This window comes from Hyperolius riggenbachi, chromosome 3 (genome assembly GCF_040937935.1).
Source record: "Hyperolius riggenbachi isolate aHypRig1 chromosome 3, aHypRig1.pri, whole genome shotgun sequence".
In the NCBI taxonomy this organism is placed as follows: Eukaryota; Metazoa; Chordata; class Amphibia; order Anura; family Hyperoliidae; genus Hyperolius; species Hyperolius riggenbachi.
Genome location: NC_090648.1, coordinates 36,664,385 through 36,681,920, shown reverse-complemented (window position 1 = coordinate 36,681,920; position 17,536 = coordinate 36,664,385). Strand labels below are relative to the sequence as shown.

Below are 17,536 nucleotides of genomic sequence, written 5' to 3'. Positions count from 1 at the left end.
AGCTTTTTGGGGAGGTGTGTAGTGCAGATGAGTCCTAAGACTTCCAACAGGAAAAACACATGGGGCTTGATTCACAAAGCGGTGCTAACAGTTAGCACGCTGGTGAAAAGCCTTTTATCACGCCTAAACTCAGTTTAGGCGTGATAAGTTTAGGTGTGATAAGTTTAGGTGTGATAAGTTTAGGCGTTATAACTATAGCACCAACTGGGTTAGCACCGCAGTGCACAGCTGATCAAAAGTTTTGCGCTAGCAAAGTCTGGTGCACTTCGCATAGAGTTTAATGGCGCTGCTTTGCCTGCGGGACTTTGCGCGCGATCTAAACTTATCTAAACTTATCACACCTAAACTGGCTTTTCACCAGCGTGATGCAATGGTATCACGCCTGAAGTGTTTTAGGCATGCTAACTGGGTTAGCACCACTTTGTGAATCAGGCCTATAGAGAGACCAGGAGCCGCTTATGGTTAGGGATGGTCGTAGTCAGCCAACTTCGCTACGCTGGAACTACACGTATTTTTATGCAAATACGCTTCGCAATCTACGGCTTCGAAATCAGCAACTTCTCTACATTAGCATACCGTAGACTACGCGTTAAAATACACAAGCTTCCCGTAGTGCGTAGCGTAGTTGATGCTTATGCCCTTATGCGGAAAAATTTCCGCAATAATCTGCTAACTATGCACATATATAAACTAATATAAGCATACATTCAACCATCCAATGCGGAATTGTATGCGTATAAAGGGCAATACAATTTCTGCGCATGCGCAATGATCCATATAGATGCAGTTACTGCACGCGTAGTTGACTTCGCAATACATACGTCAACTACGCGTAGCGGGCGAAGCTTCGCTTAGCGGGACTACGACTACGCGGAAATACGTACGTGTAGTTTTTAAACTTTGCCTACGAACTACAATGCGTAGTTGCGTACTACGATGCGTAGATTCGCGCTGGCGTAGTTTATGAGCAACCCTGCTTATGGTGTAGTATATTAAAGAAAATCTGTAATGAAAAAAAAACTCCCCTGGGGGGTAATCACCTCGGGTGGGGGAAGCCTCCGAATCCTATTGAGGCTTCCCCTGTCCTCCTCGGTCCCACGGCGGCGGAGAAAATCCTCCCGGAGCAGCGGCGATGTAAATATTTGCCTTCTGGCTCCAGTGCAGGTGCAGTATCCGATCTTTCCACGAAGATAGGCGGAAATAGCCGATCTCCATCGGGCTGCTCTACTGTGCAGGCGCAAGTCGCCTGCGCAGTAGAGCGGACCCAACGGAGATCGGCTATTTTCGCCTATCTCCGTCAGAAGAGCCGCAACAGCGCCCCCGCTGGAGCCCAAAAAGGTAAATATTGCACAGGCTGTCGGATTTGTCGCCCGTGCGTTCCGGGGGCTGCAGCGAGACCGTCGTGGGACACAGGAGGACAGGGAAAGCCTTGATAGGGTCCAGAGGCTTCCCCTACTGAGGTGAGTACCCCCCAGGGGAACTTTTTTCAGTACAGGGTTTCTTTAATGTCAAGTTCTGAATATATACAAAGTGATGAGGTACTCACAAAGGTGGGTTGCAAGACCAGCAACCACAGTATAAAAACAAGTGAGGAAATCCCGTCCCCACACGGGCTCTTTGTCTTCAAATATATGGGTTGCACTCCAGAAAAGAACGATTGTTTGCGTATACAGAGGCAACAATTGACAGCAACCTCTAATAGCTAGGGGGCTGTAAACAGTATCACTGGGAGGAAAACTTCTCCCTCCCAGTGATTATAAGATTTTTATGTACCTGGGGCATCTTCCAGCCCCCTGTAACACATCTGCTCTCTCATAGTCCATCCATTCTCCTCCATTGCGCCGCTGTGAGGCCTGCAAGTCCAGCTGGGTTGCAAGCTAGTGGGTATGCGTGCACCAGACCAAGCACACCCCACTGGGATCATTCTGCACAAATGCAGTTACAGTCTTTATGAACTGCACATGCATAGTACGCTCCTGGCCATGGGTGCACCATCGGGGAGTGGGCACATCCTGGGAGGTGCATGTTCGGTGGCCCACCACTCAGCCGAGTTGCAGACTTTATTGGGCCGAGAGTTGCAATGCCAAAGGGTGCTGGAGGATGGTGAAGGAGCTGATGGGCCCCTGGGGCTGGAGGAAGCCCAAAGTATGTATAAATCCTGTGATGCTATTCATTTCAGGTACATTTAAAGTAATTAAAAAGCACTGCTTAAAGTAACTCAGAGATGAAAATATCTAAAGATTTGATACTTACCCGGGGCTTCCTTGTGTCCTCGAGTCCCATGCCACGGTCTGCCTTTCAGTCGTGATTAGCACCGTCACATCTCAGTTGTGTCCAGTTTGGGTCTTCTGCGCATGTGCAAACCTCCCACGCATGTGCAGTAGACCCGGACTGACGCAACTGAGCCAGTTACCGGGACTGATCCCAGCTGAACGGCAGACCGCAGGAGGATAGCGTGGGACTCAGACGACCTTATGGGACTGGAGGGAGCTTCAGGTAAGTATCAAATATTTAGTTATTTCATCTCTGGAACGGTTTAAGTATGTTGATGTGACTTCAAGAACATGCCCGCTTCAAATTTAAAGAGGAGAGATGAATGAACAATAAAATTGCTTATCTTTTACAAAATGAATTTATAAATGATTTAGTCAGTGTTCCCCCATTGTGAAATCTTTCCTCACCCCAATTGACATTCTCAAATGTATCTCTGGTGGTGACATCTTTAGGTCTGTCAGGTGAACTGTATGGAATGTTTGTTTATGAGAGTTATATGCACAGAGGGAGATACTGCTTACTTGGCAATTTGAAAAAGGCGTTATGTCCCACAATGCAATGAGGTTCACAGACAGCAAACTGTCAGGACCATGGTCATGACATCACACTGTGGGAGGGGTGTCACCATAATTTCAGCCATACAGACTCCTGATGATCTATTTTAGAAAAGGTAACGATTTCTTGTGGGAAAGGGGGTTTCAGCTACTGTTTGTAATGAAGTTCAATCCTTGGTTAAATTTCCCTTTTAAAAGTGTGTTTAGACGTTATAGATGTTATATATATGATGGATGTGCTATGAGTAGGTTGAGCATTTGACAAAGGGCCACTTGCCCGAAACGTTATACTTGCCTGTTGGTGCATTGCTGAGTAATGTCACAATAATATGCCTGGAAAAGGTTGAGCCCCAGTCTTTGCATTCTTTGGGCATACTGGAAGCGGATGTAAGGGGTACAATGTTTTAATGGTGTGTGGTGGGGAATGGAAAATTAGAAAAGTCAAACAGCAACTGGCCTGGGGAAGGTTAGAAGTAGGAGTTTGGAGAAAGACTATTGCAGGAAAGATTGAAAGGATATAGGGCCTGATTCACAAAGCTAACTGTTAGCATGCCGGTGAAAAGCCCATTATCACGCCTAAACTTCGTTTAGGCGTGATAAAATAAACTCGCATGCAAAGTTTTGTGCGTAAAGTTTTACGCGCGCAAAGTTTACGTGCACAACGCCATTAAACCCTATGCAACGTTTCGCGTGCACCGGACTTTGCGCACAAGTTTTTCCCTCAAAGCGGTGCTAACCTACTTAGTGCAATGCTTATCACGCCCAAAAGTCTTTAGGCGTGCTAACTAGGTTAGCACCGCTTTGTGAATCAAGCCCATAGTATTTACTCAATGGTTTAAAAAGTTTTAGGTGTAATCAAATGGTGGTAACAGTAAAGCGCCTGAGAAACAAGGAAAAGTAACTAGGAACCTCCTTGAGCTATGGTTGGATGTATGTTTTAATAATTTTTATGGAAAAATTGTGTGTGTCAAAAAATACCGTATTTTTCGCCATATAAGACGCACTTTTTCTTCCCCAAAACTGGGGGGGGAAAGTTAGTGCGTCTTATACGACGAATACACACTTTGCACGCATTGAAACTGTCCCTTACTTGGTATGCTGCTGCCTCGCGGTCCTCCTGTTTATTCTGTGTGCTGCGGGCTGGATTTAAGCCATATACTGCGGGCTGTGAGGCTTCTCTAATCCTCCCTGCAGTGCCAGGGTCTGTGTGTGACCGGGCTTCCCTCTCCCTCCTATAGCGTGTGCTGAGCCGCATCTCCCCTCCTCACAGTCTCACCACGTGTTGTTCGTGCACCATGTCCGCACTTGCTGAGCTTCGGTGCACCATCTCCCTCCTTCAGTGCGGGCTGTGCCTCATGTCCCCCTGGGCTGTGTACACTCCGTGCTGGGCAGTGTGGGCACCATGTCCGCGCTCGCTGAGCTTCGGTGCACCATCTCCCTCCTTCAGTGCGGGCTGTGCCTCATGTCCCCCTGGGCTGTGTACATTCCGTGCTGGGCAGTGTGGGCACCATGTCCATTAAGCGCTGGCCTTCAGTGCACCATCTCCCTCCTTCAGTGTGAGCTGTGCCTCATGTCCTGGGCTGTGTACGCTTCGTGCTGGGCAGTGTGGGCACCATGTCCATTAAGCGCTGGGCTTCCGAATTGCGCCGCTTCCCACAGTATCAATCCATGCTGCTGTACATTTCCACCCTCCTCCTCTATCCGTTCCACCTCCTGATTACGCTATCCTCCTCTGGCCGGTGTTACAACGCGCTGTCCGTGATCCGCTCCGCCCCCTACTACTCCATTGGATGGCTGCATGCCATGATTGATGGCAGAAGAATGGTCCGCAAAAGCTCCGCCCCCGAATCACGGGGAGAAGACACACCGCCCTCCCTACATTATACTGCCGCTTCTGCTCCGCCCCCACTACGCCTTCTACTACTTTACTGGATGCCCATGATTGATGGGCAGAAGACTGGCTCTACAAAAGCTCCACCCCCCGAGTCCCCGGGAAAAGATACACCGCCCTCCCCACGTCACACTGCTGCTTCTGGATAGAGACACAGGCAGCGTGTATCGTGAGTGAGTGATCAGCCGGAGATATAAAGCGTGCTTACACACCACACACACCTAGGGCATAAGGTAGAGCACAATGAACATTGAAAGTACCGGTACTCCTGCCCTTGTACATGGTCCTCATTGTTTTAAAATGTTTTATTACTTGTGCTGTGTGACTAGCACACAGACCCATCCTCCCCCTTCCAGTGTCCCCTGCAGCCCCGTTCAGACATAAAATATGTGGTGGGAGGAAGTGACAGTTCTTTCTCCCCTCTGCTAGTTTATAATTCATACCCCTCCACCTGCTGCTATAGTTCCCCTTATGATATCATTGATATACTGCACACAGCGTGCAGGGGAGATGCACTGTGAGCAATCCTGTGGTATTTGAGGTTAGATATTCTTCCGACCTCAAATACCACACGATCGCTCTCAGCGCATCTCCCCTGCACGCTGTGCATCATAAGGGGAACTATAGCAGGAGGGGGATGAATTAAAACGAGCAGAGGGGAGGAATAACTGTCACTTCCTTTCCTGCACATAATCGACGTTCTGCCTCAGTCGAAGATTATGACTGAGCAGAACGGGACTACAGGGGGCACAGGTGGGGGGAGGGTGGTGCTGTGTGCTGGTCACAGCACCAGTAATTACCGTAAACAATATAAAAGCCAATGGGTACCGCTAATGAAAAAAAAGTCAGATACTCACCTAAGGAGAGGGAAGGCTCGGTCCTAATGAGCCTTCCCTCTCCTCTCCCGGTGCCCTCGGTGCTGCGCTGGCTCCCCGATTCGCGTCCGCCGCCGCAGGGACTTCGGAGGTCTTCGGGATCACTCGGGCTTCCGAAGACGGGCCGCTCCATACTACGTACGCGCGAGCGCGTCATAGAGGGCGCTCGCGCATGCGTAGTATGGAGCGGCCGTGTCCTCGGGAGCCCGAGTGCTCCCGAAGGCTTCCGAAAGCTCCCTTCGGCATGCGGAAGTGGCAGTATTTGACCGAACTGGTCGAATACTGCCACGGGGGATCCTGCGCGGGACCGGGCACCGGGAGAGGGAAGGCTCATTAGGACCGAGCCTTCCCTCTCCTTAGGTGAGTATCTGACTTTTTCTTTTTTAAACCGGTACATTCACTTTAAAGTAAGAGGGGGGAGAGGGAACCAGGTCAGGAGTACTTTAAAGTCAAGAATTGGCTGATTTTACAGATTATGAAATTGCAGCATGGCTGTTCCTGTGCCCCCATATGATAAGTTTGCCATTGGCTGCTCCTGTGCCCCCATATGTTGTCAGTCTGATGAATGGCTAGTCCCATGACACCTGCATGTTCCCCTATGTGGACAGTGTAACAGTCTGTAAACTAAGGCTGAAGACTATGCCACAACATTCTCTCCAGCAGCATTCTCTCAAACCAGATGAAATATGAGGGGTTGTGAGACCACCAGATGAAATATGGGGGTTAAGAGAGCACCAGGTGAAATATGAGGGGGTATGAGACCACCAGATGAAATATGAGAGGGTATGAGACCACTAGATGAACTTTGGGATGTAAGAGAGCACCAGATGGAATATGAGGTGGTATGAGACCACCAGATGAAATATGAGGGGGTATGAGACCACCAGATGAAATATGAGCAGGTATGAGACCATCAGATGAAATATGAGTGGGTAAGAGAGCACCAGCTGAAATATGAGTGGGTAAGAGAGCACCAGGTGAAATATGAGCAGGTATGAGACCATCAGATGAAATATGAGTGGGTAAGAGAGCACCAGGTGAATTATGAGGGGGTATGAGACCACTGGATGAAATATGGGGGGTAAGAGTGCACCAGATGAAATATGAGCAGGTATGAGACCATCAGATGAAATATGAGTTGGTAAGAGAGCACCAGCTGAAATATGAGTGGGTAAGAGAGCACCAGGTGAAATATGAGGGGGTATGAGACCAGCAGATGAAATATGAGTGGGTAAGAGAGCACCAGCTGAAATATGAGTGGGTAAGAGAGCACCAGGTGAATTATGAGGGGGTATGAGACCAGCAGATGAAATATGAGGGGGTAAGAGAGCACCAGATGAAATATGAGGGGGTAAGAGAGCACCAGATGAAATATGAGGGGGTAAGAGAGCACCAGATGAAATATAAGGGGGGGGGGATTAAAAACGTATTTGTAATATTGACAGTTCTTTCATTTCTGGATTTCTTGCAGAAAAATACCAGTACCACCTCCTCAACATGTCTAAGCAAAAGAGACTGGCATATAAAGTTGCTTTCAAACTGGAAGTAATCAAATATGCTAAGGAGCATGGAAACAGAGCAGCGGAGAGACACTTTGGGCCACCTCCAACTGAGAAAATGATACGAGAGTGGAGAAAACAGGAGGATCAGCTTCAAAAGTTGGATAAAAGCAAGCACACTTTACGTGGACCATCTGCAAAGTGGCCAGAGTTAGAGGTTGATGTGAAGAAGTGGATCACACGTCACCGGCAAAATGGCCTTTCTGTCTCAACAAAAATTATAGTCTATGAGGCTAAATGCATTGCTGTGGAGAAAGGCATCCAGGATTTCACTGGATCGCCATCGTGGTGCTATAGATTTATGAAGAGATCGGGCCTTTCTATGCGCAACCAAAACGAGAATTGCCCAAAAAATGCCAAAGGAGTATGAATCAAAGATTCTGTCTTTTCATAACTTTGTTATTAATGCAAGAAAGAAGAATAACTTTGAAATAAGCCAGATTGGGAATATGGATGAAGTCCCACTAACTTTTGATGTCCCGTCTAACAGGACTGTAGACACAAAAGGTGCCAAATCCATAACCGTGAAAACTTCAGGGCATGAGAAAACCCATTACACGGTTGTGCTGTCCTGCTGTGCAGATGGTACCAAACTGCCACCAATGTTGATCTTCAAAAGGAAAACATTTCCAAAAGAAGCAATTCCACGTGGAGTCATCGTGCATGTTCATGACAAAGGGTGGATGGACGAAAATGGCATGAGGCTGTGGATTGCTAAAGTGTGGGCCAAACGTCCTGGTGGGCTTCTGAAGAAACCTTCCTTGCTGGTGCTTGACCAGTTCAGAGCACACATCACGGAAACAACTAAAAAGAACTTTAAGGAGGTAAAGACCCACATAGCAGTAATTCCTGGTGGTCTTACCAGCCAGCTGCAACCTCTGGATGTTTCCATTAACAAACCGTTTAAAGTTCTGATGCGAGAGGAATGGAACAACTGGATGGCTGCTGGGAACCATGATTTGACGCCTACTGGACGTATGAAGAGGCCCACTATCACGCAAGTGTGTGAATGGGTTAAAAGGTCATGGGACTCTGTAAAGGAGGACATTGTTATAAAATCATTCAAGAAATGTGGCATTAGTAATTCCTTAGATGGAACAGAGGATGATGTCTTATTTGACACCAGTGAAGAAGAAAGTAATGACAGTGACTGTGTGGATCTGTCCTTCCTCAATGCTGATAGTAGCGAAGAAGAGGAATTCTTAGGGTTCTAATAAAAATGGCAGCACATTAGAACCTTATTTTGGTATTGTTACTGTTTACTGACTTTGCTGACTGACTGAGTGAAGATAGTTCTTAATATGTTACATTATGTTATGTTAATATGTTACATGGTTGACATAAAATTGTTCTTAAACTGCTGTTAACTTAATGTAGCTGATATAAAATATTTTACTACAGTATTTGGTTCAGAATCTTTTTTTTTCTTCATTTCCCTCCTCTAAAATTGGGTGCGTCTTATATGGCGGAGCGTCTTATACGGCGAAAAATACGGTAGTAATACTAAGAAATAGTTTTTTTGCCTATGATGCTCTATGCATTTGCCCATACCAATATTGTAAATAAAAGAGTTTTCTGTTTGAATATTAAAGAATTTAATTTTACCTTAAGGTACCCAGCTCAGTTTGTAGTCAGAGTTGCCCTCCAGGATTCAGAAAGGCCCCACTGCAAGGACAACCTGTCTGCTGCTATGAGTGTGTCCCATGTCTACAAGGAGAGATCTCCAACCAGACTGGTAAAATGCCAATTGACAATGTTAGCACTTTATTTTTAAAGCAAATGTGAAGTGATTAAAAAAAAGTTACATTATACTCACCTATTGAAAGGGAGATGTGTCCTCATTCCAGCACTGTCTCTGGTCCAAACTTGCTGCTTCTAGGCAGGTCCGGCCCTAGACTTTTTGCTGCCTGAGGCAAACTTAGAAAAATTTGCCATTTTTTGCAGTGGGAGGCGTTGCAGGAAGTGACATCAGTGGAGCGCACGCTGGAACCGGAAGAGGTGAGTGATCCCCGCCCATCCCTCTTACTATCGGCTGCTATGTAACCATTTAAAGCTGGAGGTGGAGTGCAGATCGGGGGACCCAGGCGAGGGAGGGGGTGGTCTGACCCCCCCTCCCCGCCGCTAGGCCCAATACCCCCTTCCTGCCCGCTACCCCTCCAGCTCGGCGGCCAGCCCCCCCGCCCCCCCCCCCCCCGCACCCACGGACGGGTGGTTGCTGCTCCCCTAGAAGTGTCGCCTGAGGCAAATGTTTCACCCCGCCTCATGGGCAGGCCGGCCCTGCTTCTAGGAGCCTTTAGAAGTAGTGATGATCGTAATCTGCTAACTACGATTACGCAAACACATAATTACAAATTCGTAATTCAATTGACTTTGAATAATCATTCGTAATTACGCATGAATTGACGCACAATTTACACGTAAATTTGTGTTGACTTTGATGGTGAACAGCAAAGCCCCCATACTATCTAGTTATCACATACTTAAGGAACATTGGCCCTTTAGTAGTCGTGCAAAAGAATTGCATGCTGGGGGTTCTTTTTATCTATAATGTATTCCTCCTCTTTCCTTTATTTCCCTGCCAGCTGCTTATCTGAAACCTAATCCCCTACTCACTTGTGTTTACAAGCAAGGCTGAGGCGACTCAGCGATTGGAGGAGACAAGAAAAAAGTAAAGGGCAGAAATGACATCACAAGTTAGCCTTAACTGTGGGCAAAATACATGGCCCCCACCAGGAACAGAATTCTCGTCATTTACTATATAACATTCACTGAAATCAAAACGTGGACAGTATAATACATGTGTTATGTAAGTAGATCAAGTATTTATCTACTTATATATGTGTTTTTTTCCCTGGCATAATATGGCTGATCCTACTGCTTTAACATATGTAGCAATTTTGGTAGCAATGGCATGCATGGGGACTTTGCTATTCGCCATCAAAGTCGGCACGAAATTACGCGTAAATTACATGTACATTCATGCGTAATTACGAATGGGAACATTTAATTATGAGATTGCTTACGCTGTTCCCCTGAAATTACACATTACGATTATGATGCGTAATTGCGTATTACGATGCATAATTACACATGGGCGTAATTTCTGCTCATCACTATTTAGAAGGCTTTGGAAGCACCTCTGTCACCATGTGCTTCCAAAGACTACTTACTGCTCACACATTCAGTACAGAGCGCTTATCTTTGATCACTCAGGGAAACCAGTAGTGAGGATCATGGTAAGCTAAATATAATTACGTGAAATTTTGCATGCATTTTCACAATAATGCCTATACATATTTAGGATTTGTAAATTCAAGCGATTTCGTATACACATTTGTAATTTTGCGTAATTTTTTCATGTCATTTTGTGACGACTTTAGCAGTAAATGGAAAAGCCCCCAATTTTTCTAAAAATAGTTTTTGAGAAAATTGATTTTAAAAATGCAAGGGAAAAATGGTTTTGAAACCTAGAAAAATGACAGTATAAAAATGGTTTTCTTTGCATTTCGAAATGTCTAACTTGTTCCCAGTATTCCCCTCAACATTTGTAGCAATTTTGATGATGATAGCATGTATGGGGACTTTGCTATTAACCTCCAAAGTCGGCACAAAATTAACGCAACATTTTGCAAATTAAGCAAAATTATGGATGGATTATGTTTATATGGAAAATTTATTATGAATTTTCCCTAAATTTAATTTTACAATTTGGCCATCATAGTTGCACATTACAATGCCTGCAATTCAAGGTTTAGTCAGTTTAGTCAGTGGTTAAAAAAAATTCTTTGAAGTCCAAGGAGTCCCAAGGGCCCCGGTCAGACTGTAGCATAACCCTCACTGATATGAAATTACAGCCAAACAGCTCTTACCTGGCAAAGAATATCTTCTGACAGCAGGGGATAGATAAGAATGTCAATAGTTCATATATTTTAGCTCTCTGGGGCACAGAAACACTGTGACATTGATCAGAGACAAAACAATAAATGTACTTTTTTAGGTTTTTAAACATAACATACTGCATGTTTTGCACCATAAGACACATGTCACCACAAGGCCCACCTAGGCATAGAGGACAAAAAATCAGGAGAGAAAAATATACTTAACCTGGTGTGTCCATGGTGCAGGAGCATCTTGTGGAGCTTGGGGTTAGTGATGTGAGGCAGGGATTAGACTGTAAACTCCTGAGGTCAGTGAATAGACAGGAAATACCCCCATATCCCTGGAAGTCTAGTTGTCCACAAACACTTCTTCCCCCCAGCAACCTTCCTGGTACAATACATACATGCCCACGTACAAACCTCTGTTCCTTTCATTGCATAATCACATACAATTCATTAATGAATGATCCTAAAACCTGTGCTACACATTACATCAGTCTGGTTATATAAATACTAATGTCATTTTAATAGGGGTGGGGATATGGAGAACCACATTGCAAGATCACCAGGCCAAGATGAGAACATCATTCATTCATTCACCCATTTCACCCTCAGCCATAAACACAGCTTGTCTGCAAAAAAGTTCACATTACAGGGAGATACATAGTGGCAGTGAACTCCGCTCTGATCCCTTCCCTTCCTCTGATGCACATTATTCTGCAGAACCAGGAAGCATTGCCACTAAACCACTGTTCCAGCATTATTTCCCCGTGATCCATCTCGATATTGTGTTCTCGTGGTCCCTCCCACTCGGCAATGATGTATTTGGCTCAGCTTGGCTCCTCTCCAATGCACATTATGCTGCAGATGGGTGCAAGAAGCAATGCCACTCAATCTCCGTCCCAAGAGTGGAGGCTCTGCTCTCCATACCCTGGCGGGTATCCTTTTGTATTATGTCTTTAAGGGTCCTCACTTGATGACCCCTGTCAGTCCTAATCCAGCCTAAAGCAGCTATGACTCTTTTAAAGAGACTCTGTAACATAAAAAACATCCCCTGGGGGGTACTCACCTCGGGTGGGGGAAGCCTCGGGATCCTAATGAGGCTTCCCACGCCGTCCTCTGTCCCACGGGGGTCTCGCCGCAGCCCTCCGAACAGCCGGCGACTGTGCCGACTGTCAGTTTAATATTTACCTTTGCTGGCTCCAGCGGGGGCGCTGTGGCAACTTTCGGCACGGAAATAGACGGAAATACCCGATCTCCGTTGGGTCCGCTCTACTGCGCAGGCGCCGGAAACTTGCGCCTGAGCAGTAGAGCAGACCCGACGGCGATCGGGTATTTCCGCCTACTTCGGCGCCGACAGCCATCAGAGCGCCTGCGCAGGAGCCAGGAAGGTAAATATTGCGTCACCGCTGTACGGAGGGCTACAGCAAGACCCCCGAGAGACGCAGGACGGCGTGGGAAGCCTCATTAGGATCCTGAGGCTTCCCCCACCCGAGGTGAGTACCCCCAGGGGCCGTTTTGTCGTTACAGTTCCTCTTTAACAAATTTTAATTGAAAATTAGAAGATTTATTTGGCCTCACCAGTTGGCCTAAGCCATCTGAAGAAGTTGGGTATGGCCCATGAGCTTCTGATGGGATTCTACTCCACCACAATTGAATCTGTCCTCTGTTCTTACATCCTGGTCTGGTACGCTGGCTCCTCCACCAGTGACAGTCACAAACTACAGAGGGTCATCAGATCAGTGGAGAGAATCATCTGGAAACCACTCCCTCCTCTGAACCAACTTCACAACTCCTGACTGCGCTCCAGAGCTATGAGGATCTCCAACGATCCCTCACAACCCAGCCACTGCTTCTTCAGTTGGCTCCCTTCAGGCTGGTGGATTCGGTCCCATGCTACTAGGACCTCTAGGCACAGGAACAGCTTCCTCCCCTCAGCTGTCAACTCACTGAACTTTTTCCTCTCACTCCACCCCCTTAGTGCCCCAGCGACTACCCTCCCCCCCCCCCCATTAGGTCATACTTCCCTTCTGATCTGTAACTGACAATACAAGCTTGCACTGCAGAACATTGCACACTGTACATAACTGTGATCAAATTCTATGTTAACATTTCATATTTGTTAGATTATTCTTCCCTGTTATCTGTTTTTGTGTCAGTTGTGTCTCTGTATTATATTGTATAGTATATTGTGTGTCCTATTCTGTACTTGAGCCCTGTACATGCCAAGCCCAATTCTGGGCATAACCCAGTCGTACTTGACAAAATAAAATTACTCTGATTTTGATTCTGAATAATAGTCCCTATTTATCCAGAATCTGCTAAACTAGAAAAAAATGTGGTTCCTGGCTTCAAAAATTAGTCATCGATAAATGCCAGCTCAAGTATTGTTTTTTAGATACTGTATTACACTGTACATCATGGGTAGAGATGGTTGGCCAATGAGATTCTGTTAGTTCTGACGGGTGTGCAAATTTAACAGAAATGATATGCAACTTAGAACTGGCCATTCAGATTATGCGAGAGGTTTAATTCAAATCTAGAAATGAGGTTGAATTCAAAGCTAATTAAATTTGAATGCAAAGTTGAATTGTAAGCATCTCATTGACAATCTCTAACAAGACAAGACTAATTAAAGCATATCAGTTGACCAGCGGCAGTTCTGGCAGGTCGACTGAAAAGTAAATAGAAGGTAATCCAGCTTAAAGTAAAAATATGAGTTAGTCGGTGGCTTGTAGGCCTCCTAGCTCATATTACTCTAAGAGAAATGTACTTCTTTAAATGTATGTGAATTATACAGTAAATTTTAAGTTTTATATTTTTTGTGAGTGTCCTTTAAGTATGTTTCATGCCTTAAACTGCTTCAGAATCAAATGTCTTACCAGGCTGTAGTTTTGTTGAGACCTTTTTTCATGTTTTCAAAACACATAGACAGTGTGTATCCTTCGTAATATAACATCATTTCTTGGCCTAGATTCCATTCATTGTATGAGATGTCCCTGGGATCAGTGGCCAAATACAAAGAGAACCAGCTGTATACTGAAGACATTTGAGTTTCTTCATTTTGATGAACCTTTAGGGGCAACGTTGACAGCTGTCAGCATTTTATCTTCCTTTATTTCTGCTTTTGTTTTGAAGATTTTTATGCAGCAAAAACACACCCCAATAGTAAAAGCCACGAATTATGCACTGAGCTGTCTTCTCCTGGTGTTGCTGTCTTTGTGTTTTCTTTGTTCTTTGGTTTTTATTGGATATCCCCAAGAAGAGAAATGTCTTGTACGTCAGACTTCATTTGGCCTGGTCTTTGCGCTCTGTGTTTCCTGCATCCTGGCTAAAACCATCATGGTGGTGTTAGCTTTCATGGCCACCAGACCAGGAAGCAGTCTAAAGAAGTGGACTAAACCTCGAGTGTCCTATATTTTTATTGGTATTTGTTTCTTTATACAGTTTATTCTGTGTGCTAATTGGCTGTCACTCACTCCTCCATTCCCACAAAACAACATTCAAACTAAACCTGGGGTCATAATCCTTGACTGTAACGAGGGTTCTCTCATTGCCTTCTGGACCATGTTGGGTTACCTCTTTCTCCTGGCTACCATTAGCTTTGTTGTGGCCTTCCTGGCTCGGAGACTTCCTGACAGCTTCAATGAAGCCCAGTACATTACGTTCAGCATGCTGGCCTTCCTCAGTGTCTGGATATCTTTTATCCCAGCATACCTCAGTGCTCAGGGCAAGTACACTGTGGCCATGGAGATCTTTGCCATCTTGTCCAGCAGTTGGGCTTTGATCATCTGTATGTTCTTTCCTAAATGTTTTATCATCTTATTCAGACCTGACATGAACTCCAAAGACTATATTATGGGAAAAAATAAAAAATGTGATATAAATAATGGACTATAATTAAACATAATCCATAAGTAATTACATCTGATTAAATTTAGTAAACTAAACTTGTTTACTTTTTAGTAGCAAAGCCACTGATGATTTTAATGGGTCCTTGAAGTGACAATACATGACAAGGTGAACATTTACAAGACAAATAACATTTATAGTACACTTTTTCCTGGCAGACTCAAACCACTTGCGCTTCAGCCACTAGGCTCTATAGGCAGTAGTAGTGTTAAGGAGTGTAGCCCAAGGATTCCTTGCTGTATAGGTGCCGGCTTACTGAACAGGAAGAGCCAAGATCTGAACCCAGGAAGTCTGTGTCAGAGGCAGAGCCCTTAACCATTACACTATCATGTATAGTGATAGCTGATTAAGAAGTAGGCTGTGATACTTCAATTTTTGTTTCTAAGATGTAGAGGTCCAAGGTCGTAAATGACACTTTCTCTGCATTTGAACTGCTTTTGGGCTTTTGAGCAACTGTAGTGTGTAGTGCGACTGTAGTGTGACTCTATGGGCTTAATTCACAAAAGCGTCCTAAGTATTAGCCAGTGAAAAGCTTCTTATCACGTGCAAAAGTTTAGCGCGCATAAAGTTTTGCGCGCGTAAAGGTTTATGCACACTACTTCGCGTGCAAAATCAGCTGCTTCACGTGCTAAGTAGTGTGATAAGCATACTTTGTACGCAAAGTAGTGCGCATAAACCTTTACGCGCGCAAAACTAGCACGTGAACAGTAACAGCTTTGCCCTGCAAAGTACTTAGCACCCTAGTTTGCACGTGCAAAGCTTTTAGGCGTGCTAACTGTGCTAACTGTGTTAGCACCCTTTAGTGAATCAAGCCCTATAGGTTGTTAAGTGACTAGAACAGTGCCAAGATGACCTCTTTTGGTATGTGGAGTATTGGGGAGCACAGCAAGGTCAAGCAGTGATTCAGAACAGCTGACATTCACAGCTATCCATTATGGAAGTTGACAGTGAAAAATTCATTATCTTCTGAGGACAAAATGAAATGTGCACGCCCACAATTTATTTATTTATTTATTGTAAACATTTGCCAGAATCCTGGTATGCTTAAAGTGTACCCACGGTGACATGTGACATGATGAGATAAACAAGTGTATGTATGCAATGAATAGCGGCGATGCCGCCGCGCGGTCTGGCGGCTGTCTCCGCGTTCAGACCGGCGGTTTCCACACAGCAGCATGTGTCTGGTTTGCCAGGGCCTTCTAGTGCACACAGATGGAGAGCTACGCGTGCGCATGCTAGAAGACAGGACCTTTATGCCAGCAGGAGAGGTATCAGCTGATCAGGACGATCAGCTGATCCCAGCAGAACTCCTGATTGGCTGAGTGGCTGGGGGCGGCGCTGAGGAGCGCTGTTGTATATATAGATCTTGCTTGTCAGTTGCTGGTTGTCTGCCGTTGCGAATACTTATGTGTGAGCACTCAGACCTCAGTCGGATCCTACAGTGTGTTAGAACCAGGTGGACCTGGGAATTCACACTTAGCCAGATTACGCTCTTGTTTATTACTGTGTTATACCTTAGACCAGTTCCGGGGTGTTGAGACCAAGGACCTTACACCCAAGCTTAGGATTACTGTGTCATTGCAGTCCATCATGAATGCAGCAGCCAGAATTATCCACTGCTTCCATCGCTCCACCATGGCGGATCCCCTCCTTGAATCCCTCCACTGGCTTCCTATCCAGTCCAGAATCAGATTCAAGATACTGTGTCTGACCTACAAATCTGTGCACAAAACCTGTCCAACCTACATTTCCGATCTTACTCAGAGGTACACACCTAGCCGCTCACTCCGCTCTTCCAATGAACTTCGCCTAACCGCATCTCGCATCACCCAGTCCCATGCACGCCTCCAGGACTTCTCAAGAGCTGCTCCAACACTATGGAACTCCCTACCTCCACCCATTAGGGCAGCCCCCTCCTTCAACATTTTCAAGAAAGCCCTCAAAACTCACCTTTTCACTCTGGCCTACTACCTCTCACAATTGCTCTAAACCCACAGCTGAACTCTGGTCTCCTACCTCTCGTGTCCCTACCTCTCCCTTTAGATTGTAAGCCTTTGGGCAGGGTCCTCCTCCTTTTGTGTCCAACCTGATCATGCACCTCCATTACTGTGAACCCATGCTAGGCATCTGAGTGAACCTAACTTGCCTAATCTCCATGCTCCATCCAGTGACTGACTAAGCATTACCTTGTACTCATACTGTGCTGCATGATCTGATCTTCTTGTATTCAGGTATTGTCATTTTGCTGTATGTCACCCCTAAATATTGTATGTATCCCTATTTATTGTCCAGCGCTGCGTAATATGTTGGCGCTTTATAAATACAATAAATAAATAAATAAAATTGCTGTGTTACACTTTAAACCAGTTCCAGGGTGTTGAGACCAAGGACCTCACACCCAAGCTTAGGATTACTGTGTCATTGCTGTGTTATACTTTAGAACAGTTCCAGGGTGTTGAGACCAAGGACCTCACACCCAAGCATAGAATACTGTGTTATTCTTTAGACTAGTTCCCGGGTGTCGAGACCAAGGACCTCACACCTCAGACTAGGATTGTGCTTTATATCTGTTATGACCGTTTGCTCTGTCGAC

General features: G+C 45.5%; 1 protein-coding gene across 1 annotated transcript; it reads left to right on the top strand.

Annotated features, from left to right (window-relative positions):
• The first annotated feature begins 8,681 nt into the window (after window positions 1-8,681).
• On the top strand, window positions 8,682-14,931 carry LOC137562032 (vomeronasal type-2 receptor 26-like). Its single transcript, XM_068273374.1, has 3 exons — window positions 8,682-8,711; window positions 8,765-8,888; window positions 14,006-14,931. The coding sequence occupies exons 1-3, from the start codon at window positions 8,682-8,684 to the stop codon at window positions 14,929-14,931; spliced, it is 1,080 nt and encodes a 359-aa protein (XP_068129475.1).
• The last annotated feature ends 2,605 nt before the right edge of the window (window positions 14,932-17,536 follow it).

Bases quoted from the DNA above. Each gene is read 5' to 3' on its own strand.
- LOC137562032 (XM_068273374.1), top strand. From the start codon at position 8,682: ATGCTCTATGCATTTGCCCATACCAATATT. The intron at 8,712-8,764 runs GTAAATAAAAGA...TTTTACCTTAAG, and splicing joins CATTTGCCCATACCAATATT to GTACCCAGCTCAGTTTGTAG. The intron at 8,889-14,005 runs GTAAAATGCCAA...TTCTTGGCCTAG, and splicing joins AGAGATCTCCAACCAGACTG to ATTCCATTCATTGTATGAGA.